General features: G+C 43.0%; 1 protein-coding gene across 1 annotated transcript in view; it reads left to right on the top strand.

Moving 5' to 3' along the window:
* The first annotated feature begins 889 nt into the window (after positions 1-889).
* Positions 890-18808, top strand: part of KCMF1 (potassium channel modulatory factor 1) — a 53129-nt gene continuing 35210 nt past the window's right edge. Inside the window, exon 1 of the mRNA XM_042866117.1 lies at positions 890-967. Within this exon, the coding sequence (XP_042722051.1) occupies positions 952-967 (16 nt within the window). The 5' untranslated portion in view covers positions 890-951. The remainder of the gene's footprint in view (positions 968-18808) is intronic.

The following is an 18808-nucleotide window of genomic DNA, read 5'->3' as shown; positions in this document are numbered from 1 at the left end:
TATATGAAAGGACTGACATCAAACGTGACAGTACAAAAAGTTCTGTGTGCATGGAAAAATGGAGCTGGACTTCAGCGACACTCAGCAAATACGGCCTGCCTCTCTTTGGCCCAGCCGGTGCACACTTTTGGCAGACACGCTTGTCCTGCCTGATCGTGGCAGAAGATCAAAAAAAGAACCCGAACCAAAGAACGGGGTTCAGGGGTGGAAAGGGAACGACCTTGCGACTCCCAGCCAACAGCGAGCTCCCCAAACTGCTTCAACGAGTAACAATAAGCGATAGGAAAACCTGCTCGGAGCATGCGCGCTGGTCCTGGCTTTTATTATTATTATCATTATTACTACTTTTCCCTTTAGAAAGGCCTCGACCGATCCGCACTCGCGCTCCCCCCGGCTCCGGCCACTCTTCCCGGTGGCCGCCCCAGCTGGCGCGCCCGGCAGCGCAAGCACCAGGACCGCCGCCCCGCGCTTCGGCGCCGCTGGGCGGTGCCGGAGGGCCCGGCAGAGCATTTCCTCTTCCTCCTGGAGCAGGAGGAAGGGGCCGGCAGCGCTCCAGCGCGGCGCAGGCGGGCGGTCCCGCCGCCGCCGTCGCTGCGGCAGCGGGCGGGGCGGAGGGGAGCGGGCAGGGGGCGGCGCCTGGAGCCGGCGGGGCCCGGAGTCACCGTGTCACGGCGCCCGGGAAGCCGCCGCCGCCGGATCCGCCCCCCGCGAAGCGAAGGAGGGAGGGAGGAGGAGCGGGAGGAGGGGAGGGAGGCCGGCTCCTCGCCGTCTCTTGTATATTTGCCCCCTTTCGGCCCTCCCCCCGGATCCGCTCCCCTCGCACCGGAGCTCCGTGCGCGCGGCGGCGGCGGTGGTGGCGGCAGTGGTGGCGGCGGGGGGCCAGGCCGCAGCGGCGCCCAAGCAGCCCGCGGGAGCCCCGGAACGGGCCTGGGCCGCCGCCTCCGGACTAGGATGTCCCGACATGAAGGTGAGCGGCGCGGGCCGGCAGGCCGCGGGGCGCGCGGGGCCCGGCCCGGCGCCGGGGCCCGGCGCGGCGCCCTCTCGGGCCGATCATCATGGCGCCGTCGCCGCCGGGAGAGGGCCCGCGGAGCCGGCAGCGGCGGAAGGAGGCCCCGGCGGCGGAGGGCGGCGGCCGGGCCGCGCTCTGCAGTGTCATGGGAGGGAGGCGGCCGTGACGGGCCGTCTACCCGCGCGGCCTGCGGTGGGGCCCTCCGGCCGCGGGAGCGGGGCCCGTCTGGGGTGGGGGGGAGGCCGTTCCTCCGCGTCCGAGGGCGGGCGGCCGCGAGGGCCCCTCTGCCCCCGGCGGGGCCCGGCCGCGATGGGCGGGCCTGCGGGGGGCGCGGGGCGGCCTGCCGACGTGTCCGCCGCCAGGGGTAGCGGCGTGTGTTGTGGGAGTGCGGGAGGTCATCGCGTGCCGCGCGCTGCCCGTGTGCCGCCGTGTACGGTTGCGGGCGGGGCGGTGCGAGAGTTGCTGGAAGTCAGTCGCAAAGAGCAGGGCGAGGGAGGGCTGAGCGCTGGGAGGGGGGCTGTGGAAAACGGAGCGTGGTGTCGGAGAAAGTCGCTTGGCTGCTGTTGTTATTTTTGCAGCCTTCCTGTCTGCAGGTAAGGTACTAGGGTAGTACGAAGACGCTCTTTATGCTGCACTTAGTCACCTGAAAGCGTAACTTTCTGCCATATTAGGAACTTATTCTGACCCCCGTCTCCATTTTCTCTGCTACCTCATTTCTCTTTATTTATTCCTAACGTATTTTGGCAGAAACACCGTAGGACAACTTGGTATTGGTGGGTAATGTTGCTGGCATTATGTTGCTAGCTTGTTGTCAGGCCACAGGACACTGTGTACGTTTTCTATCTCAGTATCTCACATGCGTCTTGCTAAACAGGAACACTTACTTGTGTGAACAAGTGACTGTTTTGCCCACATCCACAAGCTCGTACTTACTTGGATTAGAAAAAACTTTGTGTGAACACCAGATCCTCTTTCCCATTCTTCCTCCTCCTCCCCAGCTCCCTCTCTTCTGTGTGCAATACATCTTTTCCCAAGAGGGTGGAGGTGAAGGTGCTGGATCTGTGTGTGGCCGAAAATTCAGCTGGTAAAAAATAAGTGAAATGAGGATTGGTTACAAAGTTTTTTAGTGAGCTTATGTGATAATGACCTCCATAAGTCTGTCTATGGTGCTTGCATCCATGATACTCTCTTTGAAGTACAATAAATAGTAGGATACAGGCTTTTCTAGATTGAACAGGTAAAAATTATCAAAGTGATGTCCTGTTGTTTGCTAGTGTTTTTCAGAGATAAGTGTGTGGAATGCGTTGTTTGTTTGTTTTTTAAAGAAAAAGGTTGTGGTATTTGCTGAAAAGATGCTTTCGTCCTGAGCAGCCTTTCTGTACAAGTAGAGAAAATCTAAAAGGTTCTTTACAGGTGAATTTCCGGTAAAGTCTGTATTGTACATTTGCCTAATGGGTGTCAGTTTCTGGTTGCTACATCAAGAGTAGTGTTCCTGTGCTTGTATGTTGATGTTTAGATGGGAGTGATTTGTAACTAAACCAGGTCTATTGTTTTCTTTCTGAAGGGGATTCTTCAGTGTTTCTTCTTTTTGAAAAACTGAAATAGTTTCTCACTGGTTCTCTGTTTATTTCATGTATTTTGTTTCTGTTGACTTCTGTTGTAGGGCTGGGATAGCTTCTGTTAATACTGGAAGCATGCTTTTCCAACTTATAGGAAAAGAGGCTTACAGACTTGATTCCATTAGAGATACAGAAGCCCCTGAAGTGAAATATTTGCACAAAAGTAATTCTTGCGTCAGGTCTGTATAATGCCATTGGTAACTGAAATTTTTGATCCAGTGTGACTTAGTAGAGAGGAGCTGACTTCGGATAGCAAGTTTTTATTTCAGTAAGTCACACCTTTTCCGTGTTCTGCCCTAAGAGGGCCCCATTCTGAAAGTTACAAACTCGATTTATTGGTTGTGCCTGACATAGTTTAGAACACTATACCAGTTGTCTGATAAGAGTGGATGTTTCCAGAAGGGTAAATGCTGGAGAAGTTGCTCTTCCAGAATCTTAAGTACTCTTAAATAGGCCACAAAGCATCTGATGAACATCTACGCTTACATGCCACTAGAGTTTCTTGCCTGTTTTTGTTGGTGTAATCATCTATGTTTGTTTTAAATCAAATTTGTTATCTTTCAGAAAAAAAAATCTCACCATTCCCCTTTCCTCTGTGCTTCCTTCTCACCAGTGAGCTCTGAGCTCACGTTTTTCCCCACTTGATGAAAATAGATATAAATTTAACTTCAGTTATTGTTCTTCTTTCTTTAAGTGTTCTTTTGGTGTTTCAGAAGCTTTCTGGTGCTACTGGCAAGTGTAATCATCAGTGTTTATCCTCCTTTTGCTATAGCTGCTCATTTCCAATTTTTTAAAACTGTCTTTGTTCTGTAACGCGTGTTAAGGAACTAGCTATTCCTTGCCTTTGGTTTTGTAGAATGCAACACGAGGTCACTCCCAGGTCTTGGATTTCATGTCATTGCCTTTTCAGGAGTGATTCATTGTGTTTCTGGGTTAGCCCCTCTGTTTAGGAGAGTGTGGTGGTGTAATCTTTAGCTACACTACCAAGCAACAGACAGGTGAATTCTTATATTCTGAAACACACAGCAGAAAATACCTTGCTTGTTGTAAATCTACTTTCTGTATACATACATGAGTAATGGCTCTTTTGTACAGCGGTGCGCAGCACCCGGAACAGGAAAAAGGAGAGAACTGTAACTTCAATTGATATCATTAGAAGACTTTTGCACTCTTTTTTTGGTGAAACAAGATTGCTGTAGCATTACTGGCCATTCTGTTTTCCTGTCCCAGTGGTGCCAAAAGGAGTCTCTGAACCATGTGATTCTCTATTGCATGCCTTGTGCCTCTTCTCCCTGCCCCTCTTCCATCATGTTTCTTATTTGCATTTGGAAATGTTTTAAGTTTCATAAAGCTAGCAAGTGTGGAAGTCATGTGTTTGTGTTGTTTGATTTTTATGGTGGTGCCCATTCATCAGCATTTCTTATGAACCAGAAGAGCTCTGCAGTTAATCCCAGTTCCACATGAAGCATGGCCTGGACGTTAATAACATATAAAGGGAGAGCAGTGACTGTCAGGCACCGTGGAGTTCTGGAATTGCCTGCTGGCTTCAAACTCCTCCCAAAAGGGAGTAGAAAGTCAGTGCCGTCAGTTTTTTTTTCTGTGTGTGTACGAATGTCTTTGAGTCAAGTACCTTATTTGTGTTGAAAGGTAAATAGAAATGCACAAAATTACATGAGCCAACCATTTGAAATATAGTTAATATCAAGGTAGTGTTAAGTCCAGTTTTGTAGCAGTACTTGTTGGAAGAGTCTGGGCCAATGATGTTTTCTGTGTGGTCACATACAGAACATTAGTAAAACTTTATCCATAATAAAGTCTTGGAAAACATTGCAAACCGATTTCTGACCCTCCAAATGACGCAATAACTGTATCATACTTGAGCTGCAGGATACCACAAATTTCTGTAGAGGGAAACAACACCCAGCAGCTGATAGAAATCTTCTAATATTTCATGTAGCGTCAATTATGTAAGTGCCACCAAATGCAAAGTTAATGTGCTTTTGTAGGCAAAACCCTTAATTCAGGTAGTGGAACTACACATCTTTCTTACAAAATAATCAAAACAATCCAGTCAATGAAGCGCTGCATTTGTTAATTAAGAAATGCTTGTGTGATTCTCTTACAATTAGTGCCTTCTAATGCATTTTAATACTACGGTTTCATCTCCAAACATGGAGTTTTGCTGTTCTGGAGCACAGAGTAACAACAAATTCTTTCATTTATTGCTGTTATTTAGATCTGTTTTGTAGGAAATAAATCAAGATTGAGTTGACGGTTTTGCATGTACCGTGAAACAGTGTGTTTTCTAAATTTGCTCTAAGATGTTACTCCGAAAAAGTGTTTTCTAACTGCATAAATCAAAGTTTTCATAGTGTTAGTTGTACTCCATATGCACTAACATGTTACCATAATTAAAAGTATAGTGCAGTATCTGAAAATCCACATAATGCGATAATTTATCTAGTGGGAGCATGTTTGGAACACAATATAAGTTAATGTTAAATGGAAACAGCTGCAAATGTGATGCAAAGTAATGTTACACAGTAATTTGCTTTATTATTAAACTATTTCTTGTATTCAGCAAAAAGCTGAATCAGCATTTAATAATAAAAAGAGCTGGGGATGTTAGTGGTATTTTAGCCAGCATGATACTACTTCAGTTTTGAGGCAGCTATGTTTTCATTATAAAAAAAAAAAAAAGTTTCTGTCTATTGGTTTATGAAGAGTATTGCATGTGAAGCAGTATGCTGGTGTCCCTGCAGTGTGTGAACAAGGTCCTCTGAAAATAGGTGGCAAGACAGACCACTTCTCTCAGACTTATCTTATGCAATAAAAACTGGTGTAGAGCTGTGCTAGTTCTACCATCACTAGGTGGATTTGTGGGGAGAAGACAGTGGCTAACTCAATTTGGGCTGATGGTGGCTGGGAGGGATTCAGAGAAGGTTTAGAGAACTGTGCAAGTTGCATGAATGGGGCTGGACAAACAGAATTCATGCATCTTAAATAAAAAGAAAGTTTTTCAAGTGCTATGCCTGTTTACACTCCTAATACTGAACAACTTTGAGGGTGAGTTGTGTCACTGCTCTCAGCTGTGCAGGTCTTACTTCAGTTACAGTTAAAAACTTCAGAAACTGAGCAATGACTAATACAAAAAAAGGTTAACACATTCACGAAGCAGCTGGACACAGCAACACCTCTGGAACTGTGCTCAGTTGAGCCCTCAGGAGTTGGGATGTGTCAGAATTCAGCTGCACAGACAGCACTAACTCCACCTTCTTTGAGCACCTGTGAGGCTTAGTGACGTGTTAGAGCCACGTGTTACCCCCAATCGCTACCCCATTCTCCTCTGGGGTGTGCAGGAGACTGCTGTATGTTAGAGCATAGCTCTGGATCTGTGGAGAGAGAGCAGGTAGAGGCACTGCAGGAAGAGAGAATGGTTGAATTCTGTGGGAACTGGAGCAACCCAACTTCCTTTCTCTCTGCACAGTCCATGTGGAAGGCGTGGCAGATCACTTAGGAGACAGTTCATAGGTAGCTGTTAGCTCCTGGTCTTAATTTCGTGAAGGCCTGATCCAAGCTTTGGGCATTTGGACATTTGCAGCTGCAACTGTAAAAACTTCAGTGATATGCTTTGGAAATGCACCTGTCTATAGAAAATCAAATGCTCTGAAAAATGGATCCTTTGGTATTTCAAATTGGGCAGCTGGATTTAGTAGACTTGCTATTTCAATCCTTGTGTTTTGGTTTCCATCAGTTTCAGGGGAAGAATTGTACCACTTTGAAGTACTGTAAAAGTTAATCCAGTATTTATGCCACACTGAAGTCTTTCTGCTTTTTTCTTGAAAGCACTTTCTATCAGAAAAACTGTTGTCAATGCAAGTTTTTAAAAGTGTGTGATTAATAAAGGCTCAGGCAGACCAGTGATTATAACATTTAATGATTATAGCAGTTAGTTGTTTCTTTGCTGAATGGTGCACTGAACAAATAGTTGTGTAAGACTACATTTCCTACAGATTCAGATCTTTGGTTGATCTGTATTTTAATATCAACAATGTTTTAAGTTTTCAGTTTTTGTTCTTGGAAGATTTAGCATAATGGAGGAGACATTTACAAGCTTGATTGGAGGCAGGAATGTCACTCGCCTGTATGGAACCGGCATTTCATGTCGCTGTTTGCAGCCTGTGCATGCCAATCTCAGATTGATACTCAAAGCTCAGGGTGATGTTAGCAACATGGAACATACATGCAATTTCTAACCATGCAGAAATTTCACCTCATATAACTCCTTTCTTTGTGAGTCCGTAATCTCAGTTTTCTAATAAGATGAGATAATACTCCATTAATTCAAAAGGGTGGTGAAAACTGGTGTTTGTATATACATACAGTTGGTATGTGTTGTAAAACAAACGGAAGAATTCTATTTCAATGTAGGTTGAATCTGCCAAGTATTCAGATCAAACAGTTAAAACTTTGGATTTGACATTAAGCATCATGCTAGAGGTCTCTTGACTGTTTCAGGTTTGAATGTGGCAGCAGAGTATCTCAAGCCTCATGATCTCTTTGGTTCCTATACCTTTCCCATAACATCACCCGAACATCTAGTTTGAACTTACTCCTATCGTCATTCTGTATTTATTTTTCTTGTGGTTACCCGTACCTTCATCTTTGCGTAGCGTTGTTATAATAACTTCTATGCAATGAAGTAGGACTGTTTTGAATTCAGTACAAAAGATAGGCAAGTTCCATAGCTTTACTGGTGAACAGTATGTATAAAACAAGGCTTCAATTTTGAGCTGTTTAAAAACTTTTATTTACGTTACTGACACTTGTTAAGCTGATGAGTAAGGTCTGTCCTGAGTTAAAATTGCAGGGCATCATCATCAAAATGCCTTTATCTTTAATATGCCTTTCTATCTTTGTGTAACTTCTCTTAATCCGTAGGTCTCAGAACTGTAATTCAGAGGAGCTTGCAGGTGCTTGCATTATTTCTGCCACTGGAAGTCATTCTTACTTGGAATTCAATTTTTAAGTATGCATATAACTCACAGGAGCCTCCAAAGTGTTTGGCAAAACATATATGTGTATGAATGTTTCCAGACTTGTTCAAGATGTAGTGTGGATGTTAGAGGGAGGCTGGATTTGTTTCGTGAAACTTGTATTTTTTTGGTCTTAAAATGTGATTTTTATTATATTTAGTGTATAATTTACCTAAACACTGGAATTCTTGTTTTTACTACCTATTTCTTACCCTGCAGTGAAATTCATGAATATGTTTTGTTTTTTTTTAATCCTGATTGCTTTATTGGGAACTTCTAGGAGACTTTATCTTAATTTTGTATCCACTTGTAATTGGAGACCTGGGACAATCTCTTTAAGCTTTATTGCAATCAAACAGGAAATCTGGACGTGGGAAACAATTTTCTCCCTTTTGCAGCAGAGTATGAGGTAGAGAGTTCATCATTCTCAAAGGCATCTCTACTCAAACTACCAGTAGTGGTGGTGGTGCCTGTTTCTGTGAGATTTATAGGTGCAAGTCTGTTACAGGTTTTTTTACTCATGAGGACATTTCAATGGTATACATTGTTTTCATGTATTACTACATGCACGCTGGTAGTCTGGATTTGTTTTCAATTTAATTTTTCAAACAATTTCACATTTTTCATGAAAATACTTCTCCACTTTTGATTTGGGTCATTCCATTATCATAATGACAACACAGCTAAAGAAAGACTTGTTTTTTAAATAATAAATTTATAATCAATTTCTTTTAAACATCCTGCAAGATATGAAGGAAACAACAAACTGAGTTTAAAAAATTAAAAATAAAAATCTGGATCATAACTTTTTTTTTTTTTTTTTTTTTTAACCTCAGGTCAGATTTGGTCTTCCCCCATCACTTCTGCTATGTCCTGGTGCCAGATTCTTTTTGGGAGGCAATGTTTCTTGTCTTGACTGACAAGAGGTGCTGTCTCTGGTAGGATAAATTCTCTTCTTTATTTTCCTTCTTTTTTGTCTTTGAACTCTATCCCTCAATTTCATTTTTCTTTGTTGGTGTTCTTTCTTCCATTTGCTGTTCTGTCCCTCTCCTACTTCTCTTCATAGAGAGGGGGTATTTTGTCAGAAAGATCTGGGAAACTGTGCAGGCCCATGTTGGAGTCAGATGTGGCTGAAGCTTAATGCCTGCCTCTGGAAGCCTCTTTGAAAAGCAGAGCTTTAGTATTTCTTGTTAACACAACTAACCCTAGCTTAAGGAAATAAGCATTGCCAAAAATATTTTTAGACAGCAGCTTCTTCAACCTGTTGTAGAAACAAATTTGTGTTTAGGTTTTCAGCTGAAACAAATTGGTTTCAGAAGTGAAAATTCTGTGCAGTTACCTGGATAACACCGAACCATTCTTAAACTGCTTGTTGAGGAGGGTTATTATATAAAACTTAAAAACAGTTGCAAGTGTGGGTGATATAAAAAGCCTGATTTCTTTTAGCTTATTGATAATAAAACAGCTAGTACTGTTGGATAAAGGATATTACTGTTGGCCAGTTTTCTTAGACTGTGTTTACCCTAGGAAATTGAAAGGGTAAGGTAAAATCCTTATGTATAAACAGTCAAGGAATTTGCATGAAGTAATTAGACAGATGGGAGAAAGCTGTGTAAGAACATCAATATTAATATTGCAATTCTAAACCAACTTCTAAACAAATTCTGTACCTCCTCATACCAACTGAGTTACTCTCCAGATGCTTGATAGTGTGGCAGGAATGTGATGGCAGCTCCTGGCAGCAAACATCTGAGCACGTGCCTGCAGTGGCATTAGAATTATTTGGAGACATCCTGGAGATGGCAGTGCTGTGAACTGCTGAAGCTGTGGTATTCCCTGGGTACCTGCTTTGAATGTCCTCACCCAAGCAGCAGTAGATCCTGTTAGTGTGTAATCGTGAAAGGATTTGTGTGATTGCCTTTAACTTGTCTTTGCTTCTGGATAAATAATTATAGCAAGAGAGGTTTATTGTTTCTGTATTTTTGGGGGCATAAAAAAAACACACTAGTGCGTGTGTGTATTAGCTGCGTGCTTAGTTTTCACCTGGAGTAAGTTTGAAACTGCTGGAAATCTTACTACATAAACATTCAATGGTTGGGCCTGCTTTTATAGTAGAAGGAAATTAGCTCTGAAGAAATCTGTGGTTTGGATGCAAGAGTTTGTCTGTGCTCAAGGTCCCATCATTTCACTTTCACTTCAACAAAGCCCATGTATGACTTATTGCAACAATTTGCATGTGCTTTTAATACAGGCAGTAAAGATGAGGTGTACTTTACACAAATGGTGTTAAGTATACTCTTGTTATGTGTGCATAAATATGCAAGCTGAGGTTGCCTCTACAAGTGGAAAATTTACACAGTGAGAAGCAGCTTGTGGTTCACTAGTGAAATCGGGTCTGCAAGAAAAGCTTCACGAGGGATAATAATGGTGGAACTTAGCTCGCAACTAGGCAAGCATAGGTTTACCACTGCAGTTTTGCAAAGTTTCTTAGGACTTTGCCTTCTCACCTTCCAAAAATAAGTCCATTATCTTCAGCACCCAAATTATTATTAGTATCATTTTTTCATGTGCTTCAAGTAGTCTTTTTCCATTTAAAGCCAGGTTTAGAGAGAATGAATTGAGGTGGGGAAAGAATTCAGGATGCCCTTTAATGCAGGTGCAGAAGTAAGATACAGATTCCACAATTGTTGCTGTAATTATAAACTTTCCAATATAGATGAACATAGCAAAACTCATGTAGTATTAATTCCATACCTGTCTGCTGCTGTTGTGTATGCTGCTCAGATGAAACAAAGATGTTAGCAAGTATGTTTGGATCTCTGGCTATGAAGATGGACGACTCTGTTGTTCCACCTGCAAATAGTGGCCAGTTTTTCTTTTGTGTAGACGTGCATCTGCTGATTATATTAAATACTGTACAGGTTTTAAGAAGGTGCAGTGGAAGCTGTGCAGCATGTCTTGATTCAGGAAGATGTCAAATAAGCATTTCAGCACTCTTCTACCTTGTCCTTTTGATTTCGAAAACCTAATGTAAAGGTGAAGAGCCCATTTGCTCTTTTGACTGCAGAAAAAAAGAGATGCCATGACCTGAAAAGTACCTTTCCCCAGATTGTTTTGGCGTAAGGCCTCTGGATTGCCAGGAGATATCTGACAGAATATGAAGTGTTCCTTATTCTGGAAGACTTTTGTGAGGACCTCAGGAAATAGCTTGATTTTGCTGTAGAAGAGTAGCTTTATTAGTGAAGAATGTTTTCAGGATAATCGGCTGTTATTAATCAAAGTTAATGGCAGAGGTTGCTACAGGTTATGTTTTTGTGTCCAAGCTGCTGCCTGAAATTTACTTAGAAGCATAAGATCTGCTGGATGCAAACTCTTAATGTCATATTTTAAAAAATAGCATAAATTGAGGACTACATAAGTTTTGGGGGACAGAGGAGTTTAGTTTGATATGATGCTACTGTCTGCAGTGTATTTGAGCCAGTTAGTACAACTCAGGGCTCTGTTAGTGTTTTGTTCTTGGAAGCATTAAGAATTCAAGGAGTGTGACTACGAAGCAAAAGGAGTGGATTGTTGAGAATAATGTGTCAGAATAGACTTGTTTAGCCAAAAATTAAGTACTCTGGGCTGATACTGGTCAAGGTGCAGGACTCCTGACTCTGGCTTTGAGGAATGCTGCGATGTCATCTTTCAGGTCAGCAGATGATGATTACTTCTTGTAAGCAATTGTGTTAAGCATTTTCTTGATCTTCTTCAAAACATATTTTTCTTCTCTTAGTCCTTTTTCATTAATTAATGCTGTTGGAAAAACAGACACTCTTGTAGCTGTATAGTAAGCCACAGCATCAAACATCATTGTTGTGGAAGAAGATGCTGCCTGTGTGCTCCTTCAAGGTACTGAGCATCTGGAGATCTTGGCAGCGTATAGCAGTTGTAAATGTCCATACTGTCCTTCATTTGAAGGAGGGCCAACTGGGCATGGCTCATCGGAAGGCCATGGCATGCGCACTTCATGCAGGGCGTTGAATCAGGGAGTGCTAGCAAGGTGAGTCCTCCCCACTGTCCCCACTGAGGACACCAGCTCACCGATTGGCTCCCTCCCAAGAGTACAAATCTAACTGTGGTCTCCAGAAGGCCAAAGGCTCTTGCCAGCATACTGTCAATCCAGACAGCCTGCCCAAAAATGTGTCAGTTCAGGTCTCCGGTTGCAGTGAGTACCTGAATCTGTCCCTGCTGGTAAAGGGTGGCAGGGATGCCACCTGTCTGAAGTGTGATCAGGGCAATGATCTGTTCAGTATGGTGATAGAACTCGAGGAGGAGGTGGAGAGGTTAAGAAACATCAGGGAATGTGAGCAGGAGGTAAGTGTGTGCATCAACTCACTGCCATACCTGCAAGTAAGGCACAGGGGTGATATATACCAAACAGTGGTGGACCGTCTGCCCTCTATCATTGGTAGAGGGAGGAGACCTAAGAGATGGGGTGGAATGGACACAGGTCCCAGCTTCATATCAAACAAGACAGACAAAACCTGTCCCTACCTACCTCCATGCCCCAAGTGACCCTGCATAATAGGTTTGAGGCTCTGAAACTTGAGGGAGAGGAAAGTGGGGATGCAATGGAAGGTCCACCCAGGAGGTTGTATAGGGTGAAGTGGCTGACTCCATGCCTCAAGACTGCTTCTGCTAAGAAGGAAAGAAAAATTATTGTCATAGGTGACTCCCTTCTAAGGAGAATGGAAGACGTCATGTCAGCTAGACTGTACCTGTAGGGAGGAGTGCTGCCTCTCTGGGGCCTGAGTTGGGAACATTACTAGGAGACTCCCTAGTCATGTCCGTCTGTCTGATTGTTACCCCTTACTGATAGTTCAGGCTGGCAGTGGTGAAGTCATTGAGAGAAGCCTGAGGGCACTGGGGCTTTTTGTTGATGGAGAAGGAGTATTTTCCTCTATTCCTTCAGTGGCAGCAAGGTATGCAGGGAGGACCAGGAAAACCCACCTGATAAATATGTGGCTGAGAGGCTGGTGCCATCGCAGGAATTTTAGCTTTTTTGACTGTGGGACTGTTTACTTGGTGTGTGGCCTGATGGCTGCAGATGGGTCTCACTTGTCTCAAAGGGGGAAATGGAACCCTAGCAGAGCTGGCAGGGCTTGTTTGAAGCCCCCTCAACTAGGTGTGAAGGGGATGAAATAAGACTTGCTAGAGGTGAACCTGGAGGAACAATGCCAGGATTAGAATGAGTCGAATGGCTCAGCTGTAGTGCATCAACACCAGTGCGCACAGCGCAGTCAACAAACAGGAGCTGGAAGCCGTAGTGTGGCAAGCAAACTGTAACTTAGTTGCTGTTGCTGAAGCACAGTGGTATTGCTCCCATGACTGCAGTGTTGCTGTAAGCTCTTCAGAAGGGATAGGAAAGAAGAAGGGGCAGTGGTGTAGCTCTTAATGCCTTGTTTACATCTGTTTTTAACAGTCAGAGCAGTTATCCTCATGGTACTGTACCCCCTTACCTCAGAGTCTGGGATGGGGAGTAGAATAACAATCCCATTCCCACTCCTCTCTGTGATTAAGGCGGAGACAGAGACCTACACTGCTCCACCTGTCACAAGTCTATGGAGCCAGATGGGATCCACCTGAAAGTGCTGAGGGAGCTGGTGGATATGATTGCCAGGCTGCTTTCCACCATCTATCTATCAGTGTTTCTGGTCAACCAGGGAGGTCCCAGAGGACTGGACGTTTTCAGCAAGTGTGACTCCCATCTACATGAAGGGTTGTAAGGAGGGTCAAGGGAACTGCAGGCCGGTCATCCTATCCTTAGTGCTAGGGAAGGTTATGGAGCATCTCAGTTGAGATCATCTGGTCTGTGTGGGTCAGCTGGAGTATCAGAGCCAGCCAGTATGAGTCTATGAAAGGCAAATCCTGATTGACCAATTTAATCTCCTTCTGTGTGACCAGATGACCTGTCTGATGGACAAGGGGAAGGCTGTTGATATAGTCTACCTAGACTTCAGCAAAGCCATTGATGCTGTCTCCCACAGTATTCTCCTGTAGAAGCTGGCAGCCTGTGGCTTGGACAGTTAGATACACTCTTTACTGTGTAATGAACTGGTGGAAAAGGCCCAGAGGGTGGTGATGAGTGAAGTTAAATACAAGTGGCAACAGGTCACGAGTGATGATCTGGATTGGTGGTCTGAATGAGGGGACTGAGAGCACCCTCAGTAGGTTTGCAGGTGACAACAAACTGAAAGAAGTATTGATCTGCATGGTGGTAGGAAGGCCCTTCAGAGGGATCTGGACAGGCTAGATGGGTTAAAGCCCATGGGATGATGTTTAATAAGTGCTGGATCCTGCAGTTTGGTTGCAACAACACCATGCAGCACTACAGATTTGGGGCAGAGTGGTTAGAAGACTGTTGAGATGGAAAGAGTTTATGTTGTTGGTCAGTGCTCTGCTGACCATGAGCCAGCAGTGTGCCAAGGTAGTCAGGAAGGCCAATGGCATCCTGCCTTGTATCAGAAATAGTGCAGCCAGCAGGAACAGGGCAGTGATCGTCCCCCTTTTAGATATAGATTGTCACCTATTCAGCACTGGTGAGGCTGTACCTCAAGTATATTGTAATCAGCTTTGGACTTCTCACTACAGGAAAGATATTGAGGCCCTGGAGCATGTCCAGAGAAGGGCAATGGAGCTGTGAGGGGCCTGGAGCACAAGTCTTACAGGGGACAGCTAAGGGAAATGGGGTTCTTCGGTCTGGTGAAGAGGAGGCTCAGACCTTACTGTTTTCTGAAACTCCCTGAAAGGAGTGGCAAGGTGGGGGTTGTAACTAGCAATAGGACTAGAGGGAGTGGCCTCAAATTGTGCCAGGGGAGATAAAGATTGGCTGTTTGGAGGAACTTTTCCAAAAGAGTGGTGATGCTGTGGCACAGTCTGCCCAGGGAGGTGGTGGAGTCACCATTCCTGGAAACCTTCATGAACCGTGTAGATGTGGTACTAAGGAGTACAGTGAGCAACATTGGTGGTCGGTGGACAGTTGGACTTCATCATCTTAGAAGTCTTTTTCACGATGATTCTGTGACTCTTCCTGTTAATCCAGGAACTCCAGCTACGTGGACTCTAAGGAGTGTCTCAGAAATGAAAAAATACAAAGGAAATATTTTCAATGGGTCTGGTGACCTATACTCAAGACAAAGCAGACCTTGGGATATAAGAAGACTAAAGAGACTGTGTACAACTAACAGAATTATGAATCCCTGTGCTTTCTTCTTGTTATAATTCTGTTTTCTAACTGTACACAAGAGAAATTATCTATTTGTCTGTACCACTGACTCTAAATCGTTGTGCTTAGTTTTGTTATGTGAACTACAAATAAAGAAAACCCCTATGAGTATATTATGTGGACGGTATTCCATGTAAAGTGTCATAACCTTTATCCAGAAAAGTTAATTTGCAGGTACATATGAGGGGCTGAGCTGCTCATCTGAGTAATGCATCAGAATGAGGTAGTTGCCAGCTCTAGCACACACAGAAGATTCCACAAGGAAAGCAGTTAATGCTTACTGTTTCCTGTATGATCCACAGAGAGCTCAGAAAACCTGTTAAAGTAGCAGTAGCTTGAAGTTGCCCTGGGAGCACTGGTGTTCTGTACCATAGATGGCTTGAACAGGCCAGGGGTCTCTTTCTATCCCTGCTCCTCTGTGACACCACCTTGAAAGCTTCCCAGGTAAATGGAGAGTTTTAAGCTCAAACCCAACCTCTTTGCCAAGCCTCTGTGGGCCATGAGGCCATGCTATCTTCATGGTAAAACTAGCTGCATGTTTATGAAAGCTTTTGCATACCACAGTTGAGAACCCAGCACAGTGTGTAGTACAGCAGTCTTAAAAATATTTGTGTTTCAAGAAGGTACTAACTAAACAAGGAACAAGTATGAGGGTGTGCGTTCTTCTCACAAACATTTGAGAATGTGAGATAGCAGCTTAGCCAGCGAAAGACTACCTTTCCATGCAGAAATTGAGCAAAGTGCAATAGGAAGTAAAGAACAGAGGTCTAGGTTGATCTGAAAATATTAAAATAAAACTGAAAAATGCAGCATTTATTTGTTACTGTACTAAATTAATGAGATGCAGAAGAAACTATGAGGTAACACAGTGAGAATCTTTGGTATCTCCTCCTTCCCCAGCTTCGTTATATAGGTTTTTTTTTCTGTGAAATCTTTGTTGTAGTGCTCACTTTCCTAATTAATGATTTTAAATTCTCTTTAAACAAAGATCTGTCAGAACTGTTTGTACAGCTGATTTTTCCTTATAATTGACATACTGTTGTGTGCATTTTCTAACTTCACTGTGGCATCTGTGGTGCCTACAGTAAGGAGTAATAAGATCTAGTTATTTTTGATGCTCCTTTTTTCTCAAATTATGAAGTGGGATGTCTGTTTTGATAAAATGCTTTGTCATTATGTTTGTACTCTATTGTAGTTCAGCAAATCTCAATAAATCGTAGTGTTAAGGCAGAGTTTCCAGATTTTTACAGCTGTGCAGTAAATAGGTGTTTTCAATGCAATTGTTATACGTTTATTGCAAAGGAATATGTCAGGAACATAATGTAAATGTCAGTTTTAGACTTTAGGCTTTGATATGGTGATGGATGCTTTATGGGAATGTATTTTTGTAAAATATTTTGGCATTGTTTAATGTCCTATGTCATTTTCTGTTGCAAGGCTGGATGACTTATTTTCTCCTATTCAGAGACAGGACATGAGAATGCAATAAGTTGTTTGTGTTGGTTTTGGTTTCTGAAGGAAGGTCATAAAGTTGTGTGACCTGACTCTTGGGGGAAATTGAACCAGAGAAGTTACGAATTTTCTTCAGGAATTTCACATGGAGGATTTGAGAGACGGGGTTTTGGTGGCACAGAACAGTAAATTTTTGGTTGATCTGGTCTTGATTTTAGTGAACCTTCTAGTGTTTCTAGCAAATAGAGCAGAACAGCTATACTGATGCCACAGTAGCTTTTAAGAGCTTTTGTCCTCTTCTACCTCACTTGAAAACAAGTGCTTCAGATACTGGTCTTAGTGTACTGCTAGTTTCTAGGCAGATAATCCTTGTTAAGGAAGATGGCTTTTTTCTGTTCTGTGAGTAGTTATGAACTATCCGTTCCTATTCTTTTACGTTTCTTAATATGTTTGGGATTTTATGACACAATAATAATGAAGTTGATGAACTTGTATTTGGTATTTGCTGCAGTAAATAGATCTCTTCCTACCTTGTTTGACAGGCATGGTAACTTCTATTATGTTTGTACCAGGTGCTGCTTTTTTTTTAACATACTGAATTATGAAGTTTTTCCTGAAAGTCATGTTTTCTTTGAGGAAGGGTTTGAACAGAACTACTGAAAATAGAAAAAAATTTGTTAAAACTTGTTTGAGCTAGTTGCAGAGAAAGCAGTAGTTACTGAAGATTGGTGAGCTGTGATCCATAGATCAGTAACGGCTTTTTAGAGTGTTTTGTGATAGTAATTTAGGAAAACTATTTGACCCCTTATTTTCAGATGCTGTTAGGATCGTTACTAAATCAGCCTGAAAAGGAATTTGGTTTTCTGTGTAGAGAATGGATTGGACTGTAAGGGAAATATTTAGAAGATGATTTCTGTTAACTTTTCATTACTTATGCATGTATATATGTATGTGGTACAACAGGAGAAGAAAAGAGATAAAGCTAAAAGTACTGTTACTGCTGAGAGGAAGAGAAGGCAAGGTAAGCCTTTATGTGGTTGGCAAGTGGCTGGGTCCTAAATTTAGGGACTGTAGGAGTAATTACCAAAGAAGTGTGTAGCGGAGAAAGGAATGGAACAAATGCAGAACTTGACTGGATTTTGTATGAAATCTTTCCTTGCTTTAGAATACTACATTTCCCGCAGCACTTTTCTGCTATAGCTTTTCATCGTAAGCAATTGTTGTTTCTGCGGGCTTGTTATCTGTCTGAGAAGCTGTTCTCTACAAAGAGTGGGAGTAGAAGCAGTTGCCAAGGCATTCTGTTTATGTTCATAATAAGAAAAATGCCTGAGAGACCAGGGTAAAACACTGCGTAAATGGGTATGCTGTAGTTTAATCTCCCGTTCCCGTTTTTAAAAGTCATGTTAACATTCTCTTTTGTGTTCAGAGAAACTGGATTATTTTTGCAAGCTGAGACCTTGTGGTACTATGCAGAGAATTTTTTTATGCCATTGTGGTGTCACTCAAAACGGTGCTGTTGAAAGTGGGCTGTAAGTTTGAAAGTGTTCATCTCTGTAAGGCTAGTTGGGTTGTATAAAGCTTGCTGGCTAATGGGGAGGAATCTGGCTACGGCCTGCCTTGTGTGAGACATTTCTTGCTTCTTTCCCTCCCTCTCCTGTATGCTTTCAGGTTTTGTTTTCTGGACATGAAAAGTCTGTTTATTTCCAGGCCGCTCTGTGCAGGGTTTTACTGTAAGTCTCATCTGCTGTGGGTTGTGTTTTTTCACAAGGCATTACTGGGGGTGTTTTTGAAAACTGCTGTCTTTCACTTCTAGCCCTGTGATTGTCCTGCCAGTGCTGCATACGTGTTGCATTGTTGCTTGTGCTAAATCTTGCTTGTTCTCCGTGCTGAATGGGAGATAGGGTTGCCATGATTCCCTGTTTCTTAAAAGGATCAGGAGTAGGTCTGGGTGTGGCAAAAGAAATAAAACTAAGTCTGTATGTCAGACATCAGAAGTATGTACAGGCTAGGTAGAATACTTAATTTCTGCTGAATTTGCAGTGAAAACCAAAGAGTTTTGCCTCTTCCAGGTATGCTGAGACTTGATGTTTTCTCTTACCTGTCTGAAACAGTGGATAGTAGACTTTCAAGCTGTAAAGCCTTCAAACTTCTCCTCTTCTTTGAGCCATACTGCGTGGTTCTCTGTAATGCCTGATAAGACACGTTTTGTTCTCCTTGTTGATTTTTCTTTTTTTCCTCTTTTGCCAATCTTCTTAAGTAACAACCAAAACATGTGAAGACTGCCTAATTCTGGCAGGGCTCAGCAGAAGTACCAGTTTTTCTGTTTTATTGCTCCTTAGAGTTTTCTTAGTGTTTGTTCACATTTCTTACGCTGTAGAACTAATTATTGTGTGATGTTGTTCTTCCAAGCCTAATTCCTTTTCAG

Source organism: Lagopus leucura, unplaced genomic scaffold (genome assembly GCF_019238085.1).
Source record: "Lagopus leucura isolate 7727_CA_CO unplaced genomic scaffold, USGS_WTPT01 Super-Scaffold_810, whole genome shotgun sequence".
In the NCBI taxonomy this organism is placed as follows: domain Eukaryota; kingdom Metazoa; phylum Chordata; class Aves; order Galliformes; family Phasianidae; genus Lagopus; species Lagopus leucura.
Note: the sequence above shows the minus strand (reverse complement) of the source record. Positions and strands in the feature narration are given on the sequence as shown.